This window comes from Parambassis ranga, chromosome 4, assembly GCF_900634625.1.
Source record: "Parambassis ranga chromosome 4, fParRan2.1, whole genome shotgun sequence".
Taxonomy (NCBI): domain Eukaryota; kingdom Metazoa; phylum Chordata; class Actinopteri; family Ambassidae; genus Parambassis; species Parambassis ranga.
Genome location: NC_041025.1, coordinates 6,056,658 through 6,078,862, shown reverse-complemented (window position 1 = coordinate 6,078,862; position 22,205 = coordinate 6,056,658). Strand labels below are relative to the sequence as shown.

Below are 22,205 nucleotides of genomic sequence, written 5' to 3'. Positions count from 1 at the left end.
TGGGCGTCACACCACGCACAAGTAACAGAGGCAACAATTATCCTCGAACTATTCCACATCTTAATCTCTGTCTCATAAGACCAGGCATCAACTTTGACAGCTGAAATTGTTCTTTTGCACGGATTCATTCCACAAAGTGCTTTAAATGTGAGAGCTGAACTCAAACTAGCAACGTGTCTGTGAAGGCTTTTTAATGCAGTGTGACCGTTTTCACTCAGTATGATGAGAAACAGGCACACTTTAGCACTTAGCCTCTTCTCACTACACTGATCTTCATGCTTTCGGTTGGTTTGTTAGAAAGACGTGTGTTTGTAATGAATGATTGTCTGAGTAATCTGCAGTGTGTGGGTGGTTCAGAGGCCGAGGATGAAAAAATAAGAGAGAAGCAGAAGTTGTGTGTGTAAAATTTGAAACAAAACTCTACTATACATAGAGTGCCTGCACTTGATTATAGAGAGTTTACTGATATTTAAACTGATATTTAAAGCGCAAGAAGAGGGAGACTGAAACGGAGGAAGTGGAAAGTTTGGGAGTCTAAACAGAGGGGATTACACAGCCAACAGTGTGCAACAATCCACTTTCTGGAACTCAAGCGTAATCAGAAAATTTTCCTAACAAAAAGAACATTTGATGTGATGCGGTCCTGCTCCTGCAGAGTCTTCTGGCCGAGAGAAAAGAGAGAAAGAGCTGCATTTTTTAAATCCTAATGTTGTGCTGCTGATTGATCAGGGGCAGTGAGTGGATCATTGGTTGGAATTGTTGAAATAGCCAAACAAAGCAGGCAGGTGCACTGACACACATTTACAATCCACTAAAAGTCAAACAACATTTCTCTGTCCATACACAGAAGCTCATGGTAACATGTAAGTGACACCATGTGAGTGAGAACTACAGTGTTAACCTATAGACAATGAACACCCTATTCCACTTTTATATTGCACTTATTGCAGCTTGACCTTATACCTCTCAATCCACGTCAGTTGACATAATTGCCATACCACTGAGATTAAATGATTTCTGCAGTAGCTCCAAACCTCTTTAACCCCACTGAGGTTGTTGTCAGGGGAACAGCATACAAACTGAAGGCAACAAATGCCTCTCCAACAGCTCTCATTAGTCTCCCACTGTCACACACACACACACACACACACACATTCACACACATACAGACTTGTACTTGTGTTTACAGTGGGTGATTGATTTTTATGTAGGATTTTTCAGGCTTGTCGTGTTAAATTGAAGTCAGGATCTGCTGTGTATTCTCCCCGTGTGTTGCTGAGCAAGGGGCTCTGGCTGCCAGGATTTGTCGCATATCTACGCTGTGACTCAGAGCTTCCTCTCAGCAGTGTGTTTGTGTTTACGAGGTGCAAGTCATGAACTCTCTAATGAAGTATTAACAATCACTTTCTTGTCGAGGTGTTGCTCGTGGTTTTATAGAAAATAGGGAAACACACATGTTAAAGAACCACATATGGCACTGGCTACACACTGGGAGCTTTGCTTGTGGTTCATTCTCATCAAACATGGGATTTGACTATGAGCAAAAAGGCACACATGGTAAGTTAATTTTATAATTTGTACAACAGTATAAAATGTGAAGTCACAAAAGAGCAGGAAAAGTAGATTATTTCACATGGACCCTCAGAGATGGGCAGTCCATAAAAGGACATGGGAAACACAGGATTGGCTGAGACATGAAACCAACAAACCACTGGATTGGCTGGTGGGGCTAGAATGACCTGCATGGAATGGAGAAACTTTCCAAATAAGGAAGAGAGTTGTGGGAGCTGACCTTCATAACACACAGAAAGAGAGCTGGAAGAATGAGGGGTGAGCAGAGGGAGTGATAAAAGGACGTACGCGGGGACAAGGGGAGCGACAGACCTGGGAGTGTGTTTGGGAATTGACAGCATGGAAACTAGCCGGCTTCAGTGATCCCCTCATAGAAAGCAGACTGTGTTTCTCAACAAAGCAAAAAGCAGTCTGGTATGTTAAACACTGAGAAACACACAGATAAACACACATTGCCCTGCATATATATAAATATATATATATATATATACACACACTCAGGGGAAGCAGATTGTTTCCGGATGAGGTCAATCAACTTGTGATTAGACTCTAGTGTGAGTGGAGAGTGTGGCTGCATGTGTGGCATTGATGGTATCTGCCTTTAAACTCAGACTGCCACACAACTTCCACTTGTGGATGTTAATTAATATGTAATAATAACATAATAATGTGTACATTCTCTCATGACACAGCTGTCACCAAGAACAGACTGAGAAGTGTCAGTGAGTCACCACACAGGCAATGACTCGCACCTCTAGGAAGACCCTCTCCTAACAGCTGTCTGAGTCCAATGATTACACACACACTTACAGAACACACACAATGCTGAAGACCCCATCCTCCCACCTTCTACACCATGACTCAGGAACACACTCTAAAAATAGAGGCATTACACACAAAAATAGACATGATAAATTCCTCAAAAAGATTTGTTTCATCCCACAAAAATGAAGGAGAACTTTTTCTATTGAGAAACTGAATATTTGTGAACATATTTCAGAGAATGAAACCAGATCAGTATGATAGTGATGGGAGTGTTGGCACATACACTGACACTGGGAGTTTGTCCATTACTCAAGTAACAACAGTCCCAAACAGTACACGTTATACAGTATAAAGCTATTGTGTTCTGCGTGTTTGGTATGTAGATAATATGTTATGTCCAGCTCATTTTCATTCAGGTTGAAGCAAGGCAGCTGGACTTGTTGGATTTTCTTGAAGATGTTTCGCTGCTCCTCCAAGCAGCTTCATCAGTTCTAACTGTTTGATGGGGAAACAGGTTTATATGTGGGTGGGTCTGTGTGAAACTCACAAACAACAGCTCTAAATGTCTCCATACTTACCTGTGTTGGTCTGACTGTCTGTGTCAGGTGTGTCTAACAACTGGCTAATGACTATGAGACTACATGGGGGCTGTGGTGGTGGGGCCGGTTGTCAGTTCATTGTTTTTGCTGTGAACAGTGAAACTTCTCGGAAATGGATGGAAGCTGCATTGTATGTGGTAGAAAGATGATGTCTGAGTCCACCACCTCTGTTAGGGGAAGGTTTTTCCAGCTTAACATAGATGCTTCTTTGACTCCTCTTTCAAACCATCTTTCTCTTTGAGGTGGAGGTGAACAGCTGAGTCTTGTCCTGTGGAGGTGGCTCTCCTGTGTTGAGCCATTCTTCTTCTGTGAACTGGTTGTTTACACACCCCATTAACACTGGTGAAACTAGTGTTAAACTTAACTCAGTGTAGAGCTTCTTGGTCTATACAGAAGTATACAGAATACATGGCTTTTATTCTGAAAGGAGTTAATTTTGGAGCAGACTGGAGGCTTTTATTGTGAAGGGGAGGAGCTCACAGACAGACTGACTCACAGAGAGGGAGAGGGAGAGAGGGAGAGAGGGAGAGAGGGAGAGCGTCTGCGGCTGTCACTGTCTGGCTGCTCAGTGCTATATATGCTGCTCATACCTGGCAGGGCAGCACTGAGGCACAGTTCACGCTGCTGCAGGGAAATACCTACACCACAGACCACAACACTGAAGGTAACACCTTTTCTTATTCTCTTGTGCAAACTGACATCTGATAAATAAAGGTTGTGCAGGAAGAGAGAATGACAGAGAAGTGGACAGCTTAAAGGATGCAATTCTTTACGTTTGAAACTTTTTAGGAAACTAAATGTTATTAGGGTACTTGTTCATATCCTTTAGTTAAAAAGCACTGGAGCAAAGAAACGTTGTTTGAATAGAGGAGGCAAATGACTGAAGTGGAATAAAGACTTTTTTCTGTCCCAGCTCGACATGTTAATGTTTAAATCATATGTTGTTAGAACGGGCGTGTGGTTTTCTGGGAGCACACACAGGCTGAAAATGATACCCATTCATTTGTCTGAGGCTCTAGGAAGGTAGGGAAGGAGAGAAAAGGAGAGGAGAGGAGAAGAAGGGACATCACAGAGTTCTGTGTAGCCCTGCGTCTGTGATACCAACCGTGTGTGTTTATGTGTCGGACTTCATTTGTTTGCAGAGCTCCTCGGTGGAGTCAGTTGGATTAGTTAACACAATAGGGTCTGTTAGGGGAGAACGCTTGTGTCTTACTCTGCTGTAAATCTTTCACTGACTTTTTTCTCCACTCTGCCTCTCTTTCTCTCTCTGGGTCTTCCTCCTCCTCCTCCTCCTCCTCTCCTGCTGCTAATCCCATTTGATGGCGATGTCTTTCCCACTCCAATCCAGAGAAGAATGTCTTCAGCATTCCTGCTATAGAAAAAGGAAAAAAAAATCACTTAGAGGAGAGAAGAGGGCAGAGGAGGGGAGGATGGATGGAGGTATAAGTAGGGCTCGCTGATTGTGGAGAGCCCTCTTCACCTCTTTATTCTTGGATATGAAATATGAGCCCAGATAGAGAGTGACGGGGGAAAGTAACAGTGTAAGAAAAAAGAAAGAAAGAAAGCAGGAAAGTAGGGCAGGGAGAAAGTGGGTGATCGGAGCAGCCGTGAGCCGTTGGTGAGGCTGGAATAAGAAAAACGCTCTGTGCTACGCTTTAAAGCGAGGGGGGGAAAGGAAAACAGTCTGGTTCTGTTTTATGTGGTGTGTGTGCAATTAGAGCCAGAGAGAACGAGGGTAAGAGGGGGGCGGAGGTAACCATGGAGGGGAGAGAGTGGGGTTGAAAATAAGTTAAGGACACGAGGAGAACAAAGGCTGAGAGAGAACACAGCGACTGACATGAAGGATGGACAGTGACTGGATGGAGATGTTCCTTTGATAGTCTGCTTTCTCCTGTGAAAGAGTGAATGTAGAATTATTCTGCATGGTGCAATAGATATACGTGTCAATAGATATGTGTCAGATGTCTAATCACACTCATTGCGGTAAATGTTTAGACATTTGCAACATGACCCATTGAGTCAGGGAAGGATTGACTTTTCTTCTCCATCACATTTAGACAGACAGTCTTAGTAATAGTCTGTCAGTTTGTCATTCAGTCATCAGCTCAGTCAGATTCACTGCGTTTCTGCTGGAGGGCATCAGACATGTTCGTGTTGACGCACTGTAGAGATGATGCAATGATTATGAAGAAGCCATGAACCAGGTGTATGTGGGCGCAAATAAACAACACACACCCAGCTTTTGTGCGCAATCTTTAGTGATTTAATTCTATTGTCGTATTCCTTTGGCCCATGTCAGGGTTTTGGGTCCAGCACTGTATGTGTAATGACCTCAGACATGCTTCCCAGGCTGTGTTTGTGTTGTAGGTGTGATACTGCAGCTCAGTTACACTAGTTCAATATAAATCATTTACAGGGTCAGGCACAGAAACAAATATGCAGAGGTGTAAGGCAAACACACAGGAGGGCCTGCAAGCAGCCATTCCTCTACAGTCCAGCTGCATAACCTACGAGATTCACTCTAATCTCACTTTCTTCCTGTGTACAAATACCTACAGTCCTTTAATGAGAACAGACGTCGCCTCTGTTTTCCGCATGTTGTTGTTTACAGAAGGAAACCCCTCATTACTGGCCATGTACACTCAACAACTTCCTGTCCCGTTTCCTGTCATCAGCTGGTTGAGCCTAATAAAGCGGCTCCGTCTTTTACAGCCAGCTGCAGAGGTAAAAGATGTGCGGCAGACAAACCTCCCAGCTTGCTTCAATAGGCGCTGGAACAGTGGAAGGGTTTCTCACGCACGCATCCGACCGTTATTGTTCAGGAAGCACAAACAAGCAGCACAGAGTAAACACAACCATTTTAAGCATGTTGAGGTCTTCATTTATTAAAGCAACATGCTGCTGGTGAAATCCCACTGCGTCTGGCAGGTCTCAGTGTTTAGCAGTCTGATACATCACAGGGCTGTAAAACACTCCTTCAATTAAGTTACTGTCAAGCTGTTCTGGAGTCTGTTTATTAAGCTTTTAGAAACTGTAGGGACGAAGCTGCTCCACACCAGACTCCACTTTGCTTTTTCTCATTCCCCCCTCTAAAATTTACAGACAGGTTCCAGCCCAAGGAAAGTATTTTTCAGGATGAAAATGGGAAGACTTAAGGGCTTTGCCTATTTATACCACCAGAGGAGAAAAAAAGAGGCAATGAGAGAGAGAGAGAGAGAGAGAGAGAGAGACAAGAGTAATGCTGTGTTACAGCTGGAATGACAGACAGAGGAGCCGGAGCCTTTTCTCTCAGCGAAGCAAAGCGCTTTGTGGGCCAGTTGGCTCAGACCAGAACAGCAAAACACAGGGCCGTTGGCATGACGACAAAAGAACACTTCCCTCCTAATTCAGCCCTGCTTCACCGCAAGCACAGAGAGAGAAAGAGCGAGAGAGAGGGAAGTCTGTTCAGCTTCTCCAGCTTTTCATAGATAGCCTCTAATCATTTACACATTCAGGGTTTAGGTGGGATCGTGCTGTTTTAGAATACAGGCAGGATGAAAAAGCAGGACAGTGTGTGTGTGTGTGTGTGTGTGTGTGTGTTGTGTTTTGTGGTCAAAGCGGTCTGGACGATGAGAGCTGGAAGCTGCTCTGCTGCAGGGTCACAGAGTCTGGATGACCCCTGGTCCTTCGCTTGATATAAATCCTTAAGTCGGCCATAAAAACTATTCATGCAGCTGCAAGCAACACAAGCTGACCTTTTCATGCACTTTGAAATATGAAGCAGTAGTACCATAAAATCCTACAGTCCTATTAGACTGAATGACATTTAGATGAAAGTGGAAGGATGACATGACTCTGCATTATTATCAACTCTTTTGTCCATTCTAAGAGATACAAGGAGAAAGTAGCTACACATAATAGGTGCAGGAGCTCACGTAGTAGTTGTTATGCTCTATAAGATGTAAAGAGCGCCTTTAAAGTAAAGAAACAAACTGAAACAGAAATATAACACTCTGCTTAAGAGTGTCAAAAACATAGAAAAACACTGCAAAGGTCTTTGAGGTCTCTCCTGCCGTGGCAGTAACACAGCGTGTGGAGGAGAAAGGGATGAGGCAGTGAGGAAATGAAGTGTGTTTCCTCTCTGCTGGAGCAGACGGGCAGGGTGCTTCTGCCTGACGCTCCAAGAACACAGCCAAAAAAGGAATCAAACCACTGCAGAGCGCTGCAAGCCTCATGAGCTGCCAAACTATTCCTGTAAAAGCACTCTTTTGGTGGAGGTCTGAGCAGGAGAGACCTTTGGGGAATGTAATGTAAAATGTATACAATGAAGTGGAAAGGGGGGGGGGGCAGGTTGAAATGATAGAGAGTTACTGCGGTCAGTAAGGAAAGCACAATGTGGTGACAGGGTGGAATGATCACAATGGATGCCTTTGAATTATTGACTATTTATTTGGGCATGTTAAGTCTCCTCTGTAAGGGAGCATATGACCAAAATAACCGGCCAGGACAGACTAATCAGTCACGCTGCTGCTGGCTTGTGTGGTGGTGTTGTTACACTATGATACAGCTGTCAAATACTCACTGGTGTTGTTTGCAGATGTATAGTGGGGGAGCAGAGGGGATAAGGGGGCTCTCTGCATTGTCACAGATGAAAAATAGTCAAACCACTCCACTGATTATTCCACATCTGGAAAACATTTGGGCACGTGAACTCACTGACAACATGCGCCACTGGGATGTACAGTATATTCTGAACAGTGAAGAACTCATCAGTCTCACACGCAGAGCTGTATACTCTCAAGGTTCATAACTTTTCAACATTTTCCCAAAGAATCAGGTTCTCCTCCTGATCCTCCAGGAGGGCTTCTGAGAGTTCACTTCTGCTCCATGGTTTTCAGTGTTAGTCCTCTTTCAGAGTCATGAAGTGATTGTGAAAAATTTGGAACTGATGACATTACAGGAATTCTAACCTCCCTCTCATCTGCAATGACATGAAAAAAACATGGTGAATCAACCGAGCTGGGTGACCACACCTCTGAAAAAACACAATACTTCCTCATCATCCCCAGCAAAATGACACAGTTCCTTTTTTCCGTGACAAGGCCATTCATAGACATGAAGCCACACCTGAACTCTGTGGTTCACTTTTGCTATTTCACACATAGAAAAAACAGCATATCTGAGTTCTGACCAGACAAGTTTACAGTCCACCAGGTCACACTGCTGTGCTGTTAAACAGCAGGAACAGAGCTGTTTTCCTGACTATTGCACTTATCTTCTGATTCCTGAAACTCTTGTCAACAGTCTGGCTTTTTAGCAAGTCTTTGTTAACGGCTTCAGGCTGATAAACTATCAGTCCGAGCTGCTGGTGCAGTGGTTTCCTTCCCAGTGTGCACATACCAGTACTTTGCCCAAACCTCTGGCCTGGTGAGGAAACACACTTCACACAGTTCAAGTTTTGCTATCAACTGTCCGGCTGGTGGCTGCTGATGTCATCCTATGTTTACCTCTTCATCACTTGCTGTATTTAAGCTGTTCCGCTTTGATTGGCAGTTTATCTCTCCTTTAATTATTCTCACATCTGGCATCCAAACCTGTGTTCTGACTGTAGCTGGATACAGACCAGGCTGTTGTGTCATGCATAAACCAAAAACAGATGCATGATTTTGCAACATTTTTACTCTTCCTTGTTATAAACTCCTCCATTAATTACAAAAATATTTTGTGGAAAACATTGATACAGATTTCATTTCTTGGTCTGTGTGATCTTACGATCTTCGTTCTTCTTCACAGGAACGCGTCTCAGCTGAAGCAGCTGCAGGACCAGATTCTGTTGGAGCAGCAGGAAGCAGCCAACTGGCAGCAGCAGGAGATCCAGGAAGTCCCGCCTCCACCTCAGCAACCTGTTCAGGAAGCGCCTCCACCTGCTCCTTCATCTCCACCTCTGCCCCCTCCTCCCTCCTTCCAGGAGTTGGAGAGCAGCGCAGCCATGCAGGCCAGCACCTTCAACTACGCCCGACCTAAGCAGTTTATAGCTGCTCAGAGCCCTGGTGGGGCTGCCTACGTTACTCAGTCCTCTGCCTCCTCTGGGTCCAGCCTGTCCTCCCCTCTGTCTCCACCCACCTCACACAAGCCCTTCAACAGGGTGACCATGCCCCCCTTTACCAAGGCTGGCAGTGTTGAGTCTCCAGGCTCTCCTTCCTTTCCACCTCCGCCTCCACCCTTCCTCAGCTCCAGCAACTTGTCTTCTCCATCAGGCCCCGCCCAAGACTTCCCTCCTCCACCGCCTCCTCCACCTCCACCTGTCTCCACATCTCCAGCCTACTCAGATATGTCCTCACCCTTCTCCTCCATCCCTCCATCCCCAGCCTCCAGCTTCCTGTCATCAGTATTGCCCTCCACACCTTCCACTCCAGGCAGTCCTACAGTCAATGCTCTGGGGCTTCCCAAAGGCAATGGGACTGTGTAAGTGCCCCTCACACACATACTTACACCACTCTACAGAGTCTGTCAAGTTATGGAAGTTTACACACAGCATTGCATCAGGACAGTGTCTGGGGCGAGTCGAGCTGACCTTCAGATAATCCCACTGGAAGATGACATGTTTACATTTTTATAACTAGAGCGTATACACGTAGACATTAAAGTGTTCTCCAGGTGCTCTTAGACCACATATGGAAGGAAAATATACAGACGACCAAGTCAAAGCTGTATAAAAACCTGAGCTGACAGCTGCTCAGCTGACATGGACAGCAGGGTTACAGGATTCTGACTTTGAGCGAGCTGATAAAAATCTTTGATGGTGTAGATAATCCTCCTCTGATGGCTAACCTCTCTGGAGAGAGAAATTTACTTTTTTTTTCTCGCTCCATCAAGGACATTCCACCTTCAGCTCTTTGCCAGTAATTTTTCATCAGCCCCACCACTCACTCCTGCACTCCCCCTCTCACCCTGGCATTCCTGCCGCAGTTGTGAGAGATAAGAAGACACATTGTGGAATGCTATAGCTGGACATGTCCAGATAAGGATGGATGTGATAGAGCCAGGGAGGAAGGAAAGAGGGAGTTGTGTTTGTGTGTGTGTGCATCTCAGAACTGACAAAAATGTTGGTGTCCTTTGTGCAGCAAAGCGTTCCCCAGGAAGTCTTCAGTCACCAAGACGCCTCGCACCGTCTCAGACTCCGACATCCAAGGGTCCAAGGACGCTGTCATCCAGGATTTGGAGAGAAAACTGCGTTTTAAAGAGGAGCGCATAAGTAATGGTCAACAGGTGTGTGTGTGTATGATTCTCACTCGATTACAGTGTGTTTGCAAGCAATTAAGAAATGAGTTCAGTAACACACATTAACAAAATTATACAGCTATTCTTGCAGTTTATAAAAGGGTATTTCATGCAGCCTAAAATAAATTCATTGCTTCGGTGACGGTGTGAAAACTCACACACTAACCAACGCTGACCCCATTAATCCCTGCTTCCAGAGGTTAACCTATGAGGAGAAGATGGCTCGCAGACTGCTGGGTGCTGACAACGCTGCTACAGTCTTAAACACTCAGGACACAGAGGAGGAGCCAGTCACACAGGTACGGTGGCACTTCATCAAGATCCAAACACATGGAAGTGACAAAAAAAATCACACACATTTAACACAAATCCCTCTGCTGCATGTGCACCACACAAACACATCTCTGATCTGTCCACCGATACTCAGCTGGTGTCATTCCTGTCTCATGATCACTGGCTTTCCTTTATATTCTGCTGAGTGCACCCCCGTCCTCAGTCACTGTAAACACTGCTGCAGAGCGAGTTATGAAAGCAGTGTGTAAACATTGCAAAGTCCTCCAGAAAGCCCTCCATAAAAAGCTCTGTTTATGCAAACTGTGGAGACCAGTGTTGCTGCAAACATACTGAGGAGTAACACTGTCTGAAGGTGCATGCAGCCATTTGTCTCAACCGAACAGGTCTGCAGAAGTGAGCGAGAGATGTTTGTATATTCACAGATGAGCTGTTTCAAGCTAGTCAAACTTTGTAATAATGTATATACGGTAAAAGGAAGTTTAACCGGCTCTTAAAGATACAGCATCACTCTTAGCTTCAACAGCTAATGTTTCACAAGTATCACCAAATCACAGGTTGATCACCTGAGTTACTCTGCCATCCATGTGTTCTCATGCTTCTTGGCACGAGGAGCTTCTTGAGTGGTTGGAGCACTGCAGCACTGCACGGCCCTGAGCACTAAGCCTGTGAAAGCATCAGCGCCACTGCATCGTGTCATGTTGTTCTTTGATCTGGCTTGTGTTTGTGAATGTTCTATTTCAGGTCTAAATGTACACACATGCTGAAACACTGGAAAAAACTGTGTATCACCCTCCACCCACTGTGTGATGCACAGCGACGGACACACAAACAATACCTCTGTTTTCTCTCAACAGGAAGACAAGTCATCTGATAGAGAATCTTTCCCTCAAAAGGTTGTTGAAAACACCTGCTGATTTTTATTCACTCTGTGTAAAACATCACTGTGCGTGTGTACACAAAGTCACACTAAGAGTGTTGACCAGAGCTCTGGGTCTTAGCTAATAAGGAAACAAACACCGTTCACTCAGAGTGAGAGTGTGTTATGTGTGTCTAAATTTGCACCTTGTACAGTTTTTTGTTGGGTATGTGCAAAATGAATGAAACATTCTGAAGCATGTGTACAATCTGACTGCATCAGCATGTTTTGTTGCTATCTTTGCTGCGTTTGAGAATAAAATAGCAATTACAACACATTGTATGGTGCAGGGACAGTATGACTGAAGGAAGCAGCCGCCTCTGCGCTGTCACAGAATAGTATTTCCTGACGTTCTGAGTGGGAGTGAGTTCAGGAGGATGAATGCTGGCTCTGCAGCTGTGCCCGAGGCCTGTCATTATCTGTGTGATGTGTCATCAGACCGAGCTGCTCTGCAGATGTTCCCCCACTGCCTCCACAGAGCCGCAGTGATGAGAGATTGATGGATATGGTGGGAAGGAGGAGTGGTTCATATGAGTAAAGAGAGCTAGGAAATTGGAAGAAAGTTGGTAGTTTGGGTGACAATGAAGACAGGTTAATGAGAGAGTAAAAAAAAGTCTCTGCATGCTTCTAAATGTGCTTGCCGTTGCTGCGTGATCACACAAACCACTCTCTCACTCTCCCTAATATAGTTTTTCAGTCAATAAATCTTTGTCTTCCTGGTTTTTTAGGAATACAAAGTGTCCAGCTTCGAGCAGCGCCTGATCAGTGAGATTGAATTCCGCCTGGAGCGCTCTCCAGTAGAGGAGTCAGATGATGATGTGCAGCACGATGAAGACTCTGCTGGCAGGGGGGTGGCACCGTCCTTTGACCAGAAGCTTAAACACTGCAAAGTCTTTGAGGGCATGCCCGTCACCTTCTCCTGCAAGGTCAACGGAGACCCCAAACCAAAGGTGGGCCCTCACTGACAGAACATCAGCCCTGTGAATAATTAAACACAGGTCTATTATTGTTATTAAATAACTATTATGTCATTTGAAGCACATGTTATGGCTTGGCCTTCTCACTCGAGGAGCTGTTGATGTGTGATGCTGATGATGGACGGTGTAGATACTGTACATATGCGTACATATGTGTTGTGATAAGGAGAGGCCTGGGCCGGCCGCCTGCCTCTGTGCGTACTTCTGTGTGTGATGACAGGCTACACTGCGAATGAAGGAGACCATGTTTTGGAGGCAACACATGTTAAATGTGACCTGATGGTTTTCTTACCTTCACTGCATGCAGGTCTACTGGTTTAAAGATGGTAAGCAGATCTCCAAGAGGAGCGAGCACTACAGGATCAGCCGAGATCCTGATGGAACCTGCTCTCTGCACACTGCTGCGGCCTCGCTGGACGATGACGGCAACTACACCATCTTGGCAGGCAACCCTGAGGTGAGCTGACGACTGCTGAGAAAACACATTAAATGTTATAGATGTCAGCACTCATTAGCAGGAGAATAATGTGTGTTAAGATGATGTTCTTCAGCCTGAAGGGGAAAAGGGTGTTGAATGGGACAGGAAATAAACAAAAGCCCTCACAAGGGTCAAGAGTTCATGTTATACAGGCTTTCCGACAGCTTTTTCCAGCTCTTACACTCGCATTTTATTTCCTCCTCGCTGTCACACTGCTGCTTGTGGTGTGTCATCACCTCATGAGCTCTCTCTCACTCTCTTTCTGTGTCACTCTTCCTGTCACAGGGCAGGGTGAGCTGCACCGGCAGGATGATGGTGCAGGCGGTCAACCAGCGAGGCCGTAGCCAGCGCTCAGCACCTGGACACATGCGCAGGTGAGCCATGACAGACTGACTGGATAAGGAGAGAACAGAATCACAATCTGGAGCTAATGGCTGTCAGCGTCTGTGCTCACACACACTCGCACAGTTGTAAATGTTCCAAGAATCTTTTATTTACATGTATTTACATGATCATGTATAATGTTTTGTTCATGGTTTGACTGTTCAGATGGGCAAAGCTCAGTGTTAATGAGAGGGAACACCGGTTGGCTCTGCTTTGTTTTTCATTGCTCTGATGACTTTGTGTATGCACAGTGTGCACTCATGTAAGCCCTGATATTGAAAAAAGCAGAGATGATCACAGACACTCTGATGGCAGTTCAGAGAACAGAAAAACCACCTGTAAGCTGTTATATAGATGAACACTCCCTGATGAGATAAGCTCAGAGCTGTTTGGGAGTGAGGAGAGAGATCGAGATAACAATCAGTGTCTCCCGCTCTCTTTGTCTCCCGCCTCGGCACTGATGTCACTGTTGTTACAGGGCAGAAACATAAGAGCACCTATGGGTCCTGACCTCCTATACAGGGCTTAAGGAGACTCACATAGTTCAAATGGGAGGCCCTTTTATCATGTCTATCATGTTTTAGTTTATGGCACTGTTTTTTAAATGTTTCAAAAAATTCAAATGTTGGTAAAATTCTGCCACTCTCAGCAAATATAATAATATAAACAGAAAAACATGTTAAATTTGAATCCCTGACACTGTTGTGTGTCTCTTTCTGTCAGGCCCAGGTCCAGGTCTAGAGACAGTGGCGATGAAAATGATAACATCCAAGAGCGTCACTTCCGCCCCCACTTCCTCCAGGCACCTGGTGACCTCATCGTTCAGGAAGGCCGACTGTGCCGAATGGACTGCAAGGTAAACACACCTCTGATATAACCTGCGCAAACATGGATCCACTAAAGGTGGTGATGATGGAGCTGCTTAAAAACAAGGAAACCTCAAAAAGTTTTATTGCACGGCAGACTGTCTATATTTAGAACCAGCATTCATTTAATGAGTCACTGGAGTTCTTGGTCATGGGTTTGGGACAGTGCATGCATCTAGAAGGACATTTTTAAATCTTAAAAGGAAGAAAGACAAATTATAGACTTAGTTTTTAAGTTTAGTGTGGCATGTCAAGCTATGAACTTTAATGTGACTGTGTGGTTTAAAGATCCCAAGTTATGTCGGAATCTGCCATTTTAACCCTCTGCATGCTTAGTCACAGTAAGCCAAGACAGTGGGTTAACTAACTGAATGATTTAAATGAGTGTATTTACTGTATAGACTGTGGGTAATGTGTTCAGTGATGGAGCAAAGAGAGCGAGACAGTCTAAAATAATTGAGACATGGCTGAAAAAAACTGCCTTCACCAAAGTGAATATGTTAATCATAGTAATAGAGAGAGCCATTTCAGATCCGCCCTTTAATTCAGCGTCTGTATTGCTTTCAGGGAGGCTCCGTGTCAGTGCTGCCAAAGAAACATTTCCGTGCATTCCAAGTTCTTTGGGGAATATAAAAACTATAGAGGAGGCAAGATGTTTCATCACTTCCTCACGTTATGAATGGCTCGGGGCAGACAGGGGGAACACAGAGGTGTCATTTTTCAGGGATTAAGTGGGATCAGGTTTTTCTACAATTATTCCACCTCTTATACACCACTCCCACCACTTGTGCTCATTTTCTCTCTTCATCCGCTCCGTCTTCACCTCGACTTCTCTCCCTGCAGTCCTACTTAGAAACTCTTTGAAAAGCCGGTACATGTAATAAAACAGACCCACAATTAACTCACTATAAAAAGGCTGTCTTTTTCTGTCTGAGAGGAATAAACTAGGAGCCTCCATTCCTTTGGAGCTCTTAATGTCAAGGGTATTTTTAGCACATGTTTATTTACAGGTCATCTGTGGCTGTCTAAGCAAATTGCTCATTCCTAAGCAAACTGCTAAACTACTAAACTAGAATCTACTGATGATGTGTGCTGGCCCCTTCTAAAATGATTTATCCCTGCCTAGTCTATTTTCCTTTGTGATTTCGGAGAGTACTGTGTATTTATATCCACTGCAGCACACTTTCAAGGTGACTAACCATTGGGTTTCCCTGCAGAGATATGGTTCTCATCTTAGTGCAATTTATTCCCTTGACAAAAGTATGCAGGCGACCAGGCTCCTCCAGACAAACACAACACAGACACATTAACCAAACACTGCTGTTTTCAGACTCCCAATAAACACACAGTGCCCCAACAGAACACACGCAGCAATTTTCTCCAACAAAAACAAGCACAAACTCAAAGCATACTCTGCAGGATTCACACGTTGGTTTAAATGTGTTTTTTTTTGCTACCTGTAGGTGAGCGGCCTGCCCACTCCTGACCTCATCTGGCAGCTGAATGGACAGACCATTCGCCCTGACTCTGCTCACAAAATGCTAGTGAGGGAAAATGGTGTGCACTCACTGGTAATCGAGCCTGTCACCAGCCGAGACGCTGGCATCTACACCTGCATCGCCAGCAACAGAGCTGGCCAGAACTCCTTCAACCTGGAACTCATAGTGGCAGGTAAACACAAATATCAGAATCAGGGGGGATACATTTTCACCTGGTTTGACCCCACGGTGCACCTTAGTAACACACGTTCTTCACAGCCAAAGAGATACACAAGCCCCCTTCATTTGTGGAGAAGCTGCAGAACACAAGCGTTGCGGAGGGTCATCCTGTGCGACTGGAGTGCCGCGTCATTGGTGTTCCCTACCCACAGATCTTCTGGAAGAGGGAGAATGAGTCATTCACTCACAACACAGACAGAATAAGGTAAATAGAACAACAAATAGACCATGTTGATGTTTACTTCAGCCCGCATTTGCACCAGATTGATGTCTGTCAATGCGTTTTTTTTCCCAGCATGCACCAGGACAACTGTGGCTACCTGTGTATGATAATCCAGCCGGCCATGAAAGAAGATGCTGGCTGGTACACAGTGTCAGCCAAGAACGATGCCGGCATTGTGTCCAGCACCGCACGCCTTGATGTTAACAGTATGTTCAGACCATGAAACACACACTGCTCATTGAATCAGCAGTTTTACAACTATTAACTTAACTTTCTCTATCTGTCTATAGCTCAATGGCAGCAGCCTAACCTCCCCAAGCCCAAGAAGGTGCGCCCCTCCACCAGCCGCTACGCAGCACTGACAGAGAGAGGGCTGGACGTGAAGGCAGCCTTTTTCCCTGACTCCAGCCCGCTGCAGCCTGGGGAACTGGTGGAAAGTGACGACCTGTAGAGACTGCAGGGAGGCACGAGGATTGTGATGTCACCCCTGAAAAATCCCCTGAAGGCTGCCCTCCGTCCTGAGACATACATAACGAGGGCGATGAGGGGTAGAGTGTTATCTTGTCCGCCATCTCTGAACTGCAGACACAGAAGTTTAAGCGTCGGTGGGCAGAGTGAGACGGTGCAGCCGTAGCGTTTCTTACGATTTACAGAATGTAAAGTTGCCCCCCCCCCCCAATATTTCTTTTATCAATTGGACCTGAAAACCGACTGCTGGCTCTAAAACTCTATGGTTGACTCTGCTTTGCACAGGGTTGACTGTTAAAGTGCCTCTTGTTTCTATAAAGATAAAAATGAAATGTACTATGCATGTTACAAGTGGTGCCATTTACAATACACATAAGACTATCTATCAGTAGCACTCTCACCAGCTGTGTGTAGAGACCGAAAGATTCAAGGCACCGTGGCTTTGACGAAGGAGAATCTCTGACTCTTGGTATGTAGGCTTGTGCAGCACAGTGCTGACATCTACAGTATGTGATTGTAGTTAGACTTATCATAGTCTCAGTGTTGTCAGGAGATAGATTAGAGTTACTGGACAAGGCCGGGCCTTAAAAGCACAAGGAAGGTTAGATCTAAAGGGGAAGGCATGGCGGTGGTAAAGGCAGGTTGATAAGAGGGATGTGAGTGATGAAGATCGAGAGGTGTAAATGATGGCAGGTGAATTTGGAGATTTTTTTTTCTTCTTCTTTGGTGGTTTATTTTTAGACGTGTGATTGAAACACTCGAGAGAGGATGCTGTGACAGGTTTCAGTGTTTTCGTCACACATATCACAGACTGAGCATTTTATTTTTGTATGAAAAAGACTTTCCCATCAATGTTGACATAAGTTATATCCATAATCGTCTAATAAAACAATCCTGTCTGTATCATGAAGTTTTATAAATATATATTTACTGCCTTAAATCACTTAGTGCAAACACACATTTCTTTGCATGTTATTTTTGGTCACTTGTATAGTGCCAAACAGCTTTTTTTTCAAGGATGTATAAAAACACACCTTTTCTCTTTCCAGCATTCAGGGGTAGTACACATACAAGGTATATTTATATCCAACATGTTTGTCTCCTTTGCGAAGTTTTTCTGTGTCTTTCATCGCCTGACACTTAACTGTGTTTGCACATTTCTATGCCAATCAATGCCTGTATATGGATTGTTCTCCTGATATTATTTTAGGTTATGAAAGTTAATAAAAAAAAAACAAACTCTTCAGAGACGGCGTGAAATGTTTTTATAGACTGGCAGCCTCCTCCTAAAACAATAAGAGCAGGCCAAAAAACACATCAGTCAGAGTGGAAATGCTGTTCTTACTAAGAATGCTAATTGTGGTATAAACAGAACGATACACAAAAGAAAAAGAGCACATTCGATCATTTAACATCGTATTATGACACTTATCAGTGGTAACCGCGTGTTTTTAAATGTGGCAGCAAGCAGTGCAGCTTTTCAAATCTCGTCACTGAGCATGACAGTCACCTCCAACCCTGTCAGTCCACACCACAGGTCCAAAGCTGTAACCAGATACTCAAAACATTCCCAAAGCTAAAAATACTCCCCCTACCTCCACCTCTACCTCTAATTTCCTCCAGCTGCAGCGCAACATGCCTGGCCCCTCTACAGGCCCCTCCAGAGGTTGGCTCACGGGGCCGCTGGTGGGGGTGGTGGGCAGGGATTTAGGATGGTCTCCCGGGGGAGGTGGGAGACCAAAACATGAGCGTTATGATCAGCAGCAGACGCTTTACAGTCATGGAAAAAGACCAACAGCGTTAAATCTGTTGATCAAATTTAGGACCTCGGGGTACAGAGGTCTGGACTGGGCCAGACACTCTGGAGTCGGCAGTGTTAGTCATGACTGTCACACACTTTAGACCACGCCCCCTGTGGCTGGATAGAGTGACTCAGCAGAACGGCTGAGCACAGCAGGACAGTGATGCTGATACTAGATGATCATAGCAAGAAAATGCACATCTGTTCACTCTGAAGGCAACTGCAGCCGGTACAAGCTCAATAGACAAAATGGTTTACCACACTAGATATGTTTCTTTACTTTGTTTTGGTGCAAATCATCAATCAGAGGGTCTGAGTCTCCTGTCCATTCATGCTTTCTACAGTTTAGGGGGCCTTCACTCCCTACATGGTGAGCTGCAGCCCTCCATCCACCACCAGCACCTGCCCGGTAATGTAGGAAGACTCCAAAAGAAAGAGAACAGCCTTGGCAACCTCATCCGGCTCACCAAATCTCCCCAGAGGAATGTGATGCACCCCGTCCCCCTCCTTGAGTTTTGCAGTCATGTCAGTGTGGATGAAACCTAAAGAAAGTCACGATGAGATGAGCGAAAGGTTCTGACGAACAAGGAGAAACTATGGGAAAGATAGAGATAATATAATGATAAAATATACCCGGGGCCAGCAGGTTAACCCTGATATTGCGTGAAGCAACTTCTTTAGCCAAGGAGCGAGTGAAGCCCTCTAGACCAGCCTTACTGGCACTGTAGACACACTGGCCAGTATTCCCTTTTAGTCCAACCACAGATCCTCAACATACAAAAAAGAAAAACATTAAGTCTTCTTGGTATGACAGAAATGTTTCAACAACACTAGAATGTTTCTCACTTAATACAGTTCACACAGGAAATAACATCGTTCTCCGTCTCTGCATGATGATGTCCTCCGTCTGGGTCTAAGAAATATTTATTTACATGGACCTGAATCATACAGTGTGCAAAGCTGAGCTGCAAGTGAAGAAAATAGTAATAGTAGACTGCCACCTAGCGTCCAAACTGAAAACTACTACTACTAATCGTGTGCTGGAGCAGTCAGTACCTATGTTCACAACAGCTGCTCCCTGAGTGTGCAGCATGCTTCGCAGTGCTGCTCTGCAGGTCAACATGGTGCCCAGCAGGTTGGTGTGAAGCAGAGCCACCATGTCTTCTGGCTTTGTCTTCAGTAACAGAGCATCTCTGAAAAAACACACAGTAAAACAAAGACAGCCAGTTTCAATGCCTTCTAAAATATTTATTCCATTAAAGCAAAAACTATTTAAAAAAATAAATTCTAAATTTTTTGGAAGCGTTTTTTGGTCTATAACAAATATATTAATGTATTGTAATAATATATAAAATATATCATGTGTGGTGCCAGACATGACATGACTGGGAGTGTTTTGTTTCGGCTGGAAAAGATTGTCAGGTGTTCGCTCTCCTGCTCACCTGTTGATACCAGCTGAGTTCACCAGATAGGAGATGTTCCCACAGGTCTTCTGGATCTTTTCAAAGGTTTTCTGCACCTCCTGTTCTTTGGAGACGTCACAGCTGAAAGCCACATGGTCACCTAGAGAGAACAAGCATCAAGGGTCTCATTTGTGAAGCATTTTGCAGTCTGTGCATTAGCAGGGGCCAGGTGCACACACCCTTCCATCACAACTCAAGTGCTCTCACAGTCTCAAATGTTGTGAGACAGAGAAGAGTCCAGAGACCTTTCTATTCAAACATGTCCACACAGTTCAGCAGCACTTTACCTCCGTGGAGAGATGCCACCGTGGCCCGGGCAGCGTCTTCGTTCCTGGAGACTACAGCCAACCTGCAGCCCCTCTCTGCCAGCTGGCGGGACACGGCCTTCCCGATCCCCCTTGAACCACCACACACCACGGCGAGTCTGGACATGGCCCTGAAGGACACCTGTGAGACCAATAACAGCAAACAGTAGTTTTATGACTCTGTGTTCACGTTGATGCGCGTGTTATGCGTGTTTATTATTATTAAAGAAACACGGTGTGCCTTCTTTTCAAGGGGGTTAAAACTCCACCATTACATACTTTAAGCAAACTTAAAACACTAATATTTCATTTAGACATGCAGCCTCCGTTATGCTGACAGATGCTAAGGTTCATGTTTTAGGGACACTTGTGCTACAACGGTTTTTAGCTACATAATTTGTGTTTAATTTATAATCCCTTGTCGCTTACCTTCTTTTAGACCGTTTCAACTCGTTCGTTCGTGTGTAAATAAGTTTATTAGCGTTAAAAAGAGTAAATATAAGTGGAGTGGTCGCTCCTGGGCGCCGCCATGTTTGTTGTGAGTGTCGCTGCGTTGCGTTTCAGTAGTCTGTAGAGGGCGCTGTGGACGCGCTGCAATGCAAAGGGAAGAATTAACTCTTGACAGGCTGTGAAGATTTGCGTGTTTGGAATCTGCTGTTTTTCTGAAATGGTCTTAAACAGGAAATGAAATGTTACCGATAAAATATTCCAGTTATCTTGAGAGAGTTTATACATATATATATCTCTCTCTCTCTTTTACTCTATATTTCCCACAATGTTGCTTTTTTGCACAGTGAAAGAAAATAATTCATCCATCGTCACCCATGCCCTTCCACATATCATTGTCCCCTGTGAGAAATATATATAGAAACAGTCACTGCTGCACAAAAAAGTGAGTAATGATGCGAGTGGGTGGCCTTGGCCCACACCTGGACGGTCCATCAACCTAAGACATTGTGCCAGATTGATTTGCTGAGCTGAAATCACATTCACAACCTGAGCCTGTGTGTGTGTGTGTGTGTGTGTGTATTCCTCAGCTCACTGAATCATGGCCACAGTGCAGCAGAATAAAGTACAGCCACCACAAACAGTGCAATTTGCTTTAAATGCGATCACGATTCACCTCGTTAATATTGTTTGATTAGCTGTCAGGGAGACAACTCAGACTATTTGTATTCAGATCAACTTCCTACACACAGTACTCCACTCTTTCAGACCTTACTGACCTAACACTAGCTGCCACTCATTTGTTATACAGATAGAAACCCTATGTAGAATCCATATATCTGTGCACTCTCACAACACTGCATGACAAAACCTTTTATACTTGGGAGCATGTTGTGCACAAAAACAGCAGGATCACGGTGACATCACTGCATGGAACATGTGACTCCTGTTTGTTTTTCTACAGTAAAGGGTTCAAGGTCTCCACGGACACTGAAATGACTTCAGCTTAAACATTATCAAGAATTCCTGACCTTGTGGTTCAATTCCTGAACACTGCACGGCCCTTACAGCTATGAATGGTTTACCTACACTGTGTGCACATGCCTCTCCCTGTATTTCAACACACTCCCTTTCTGACCTGTAACTTAACAGCTCTGTCAGGCAGCAGTGTTCCTGCATGTGCGTCATATCATCTACTGGAGCAGAACAAGCCGAGCAGCTGGATAACTGGAAACAAATGTGAAGTCACGGTGACTTAAAAATACACATTCTTTGTAAAAAAAAACACTTGTTTTTTTATTATTCCCACTTAGTATAGGCTCAGGCTTAATGTTGGAATAACTTATTGCCATGGTAACCCATCCTCTGCAGGGAGCAGTGTGCAGCACAATGACCTCTCTTGGTGCTTGTCAGTTCCTGTCTGTGTCTCCCAGCTGAACACGCTGGGAAGGTTCACCTCACAGAAGCTCCTCTGCAGCAAGAACATTTTATTCCTGGTAACTCTAATGAACACATGCACTGTGACTTACCCCACATACATTTAATTAGAAACAACTGTCTCTGCTCCTGTATGCGTGTGTACACTTACACAACTGCACAACTTTTCTAATGTCATCGCAGACTGTCTGCAGCAGTGACAGCTTTTTTTTTTATTGCAGACAGATCTGCT

General features: G+C 44.7%; 2 protein-coding genes across 9 annotated transcripts in view; one reads left to right on the top strand and one right to left on the bottom strand.

Moving 5' to 3' along the window:
- Positions 1–16,834, top strand: part of palld (palladin, cytoskeletal associated protein) — a 41,174-nt gene extending 24,340 nt beyond the window's left edge. For 4 of the 8 annotated variants that reach the window (XM_028402869.1, XM_028402870.1, XM_028402867.1 and 1 more), the window contains 12 exons: positions 8,709–9,380; positions 10,040–10,184; positions 10,394–10,495; positions 11,345–11,383; positions 12,135–12,356; positions 12,691–12,840; positions 13,147–13,235; positions 13,969–14,101; positions 15,575–15,782; positions 15,869–16,034; positions 16,125–16,258; positions 16,343–16,503. In XM_028402869.1, the coding sequence (XP_028258670.1) occupies positions 8,709–9,380; positions 10,040–10,184; positions 10,394–10,495; positions 11,345–11,383; positions 12,135–12,356; positions 12,691–12,840; positions 13,147–13,235; positions 13,969–14,101; positions 15,575–15,782; positions 15,869–16,034; positions 16,125–16,258; positions 16,343–16,503 (2,221 nt within the window). Of the gene's footprint in view, positions 1–3,457; positions 3,601–8,708; positions 9,381–10,039; positions 10,185–10,393; positions 10,496–11,344; positions 11,384–12,134; positions 12,357–12,690; positions 12,841–13,146; positions 13,236–13,968; positions 14,102–15,574; positions 15,783–15,868; positions 16,035–16,124; positions 16,259–16,342 lie in introns of those variants that run through there. The other 4 variants (XM_028402871.1, XM_028402872.1, XM_028402874.1 and 1 more) reach the window with 3 other exon arrangements.
- Positions 16,835–17,762: 928 nt separating this feature from the next.
- cbr4 (carbonyl reductase 4) lies at positions 17,763–20,640 on the bottom strand. The gene is made up of 6 exons (XM_028402878.1): positions 20,519–20,640; positions 20,072–20,231; positions 19,764–19,884; positions 19,378–19,514; positions 18,955–19,089; positions 17,763–18,863 (listed from the first exon to the last, which is right to left on the bottom strand). Exons 2-6 carry the CDS (start codon positions 20,214–20,216, stop codon positions 18,685–18,687), a joined length of 717 nt encoding a protein of 238 aa, XP_028258679.1. The 5' UTR covers positions 20,217–20,231; positions 20,519–20,640; the 3' UTR covers positions 17,763–18,684.
- Between the last annotated feature and the right edge of the window lie 1,565 nt (positions 20,641–22,205).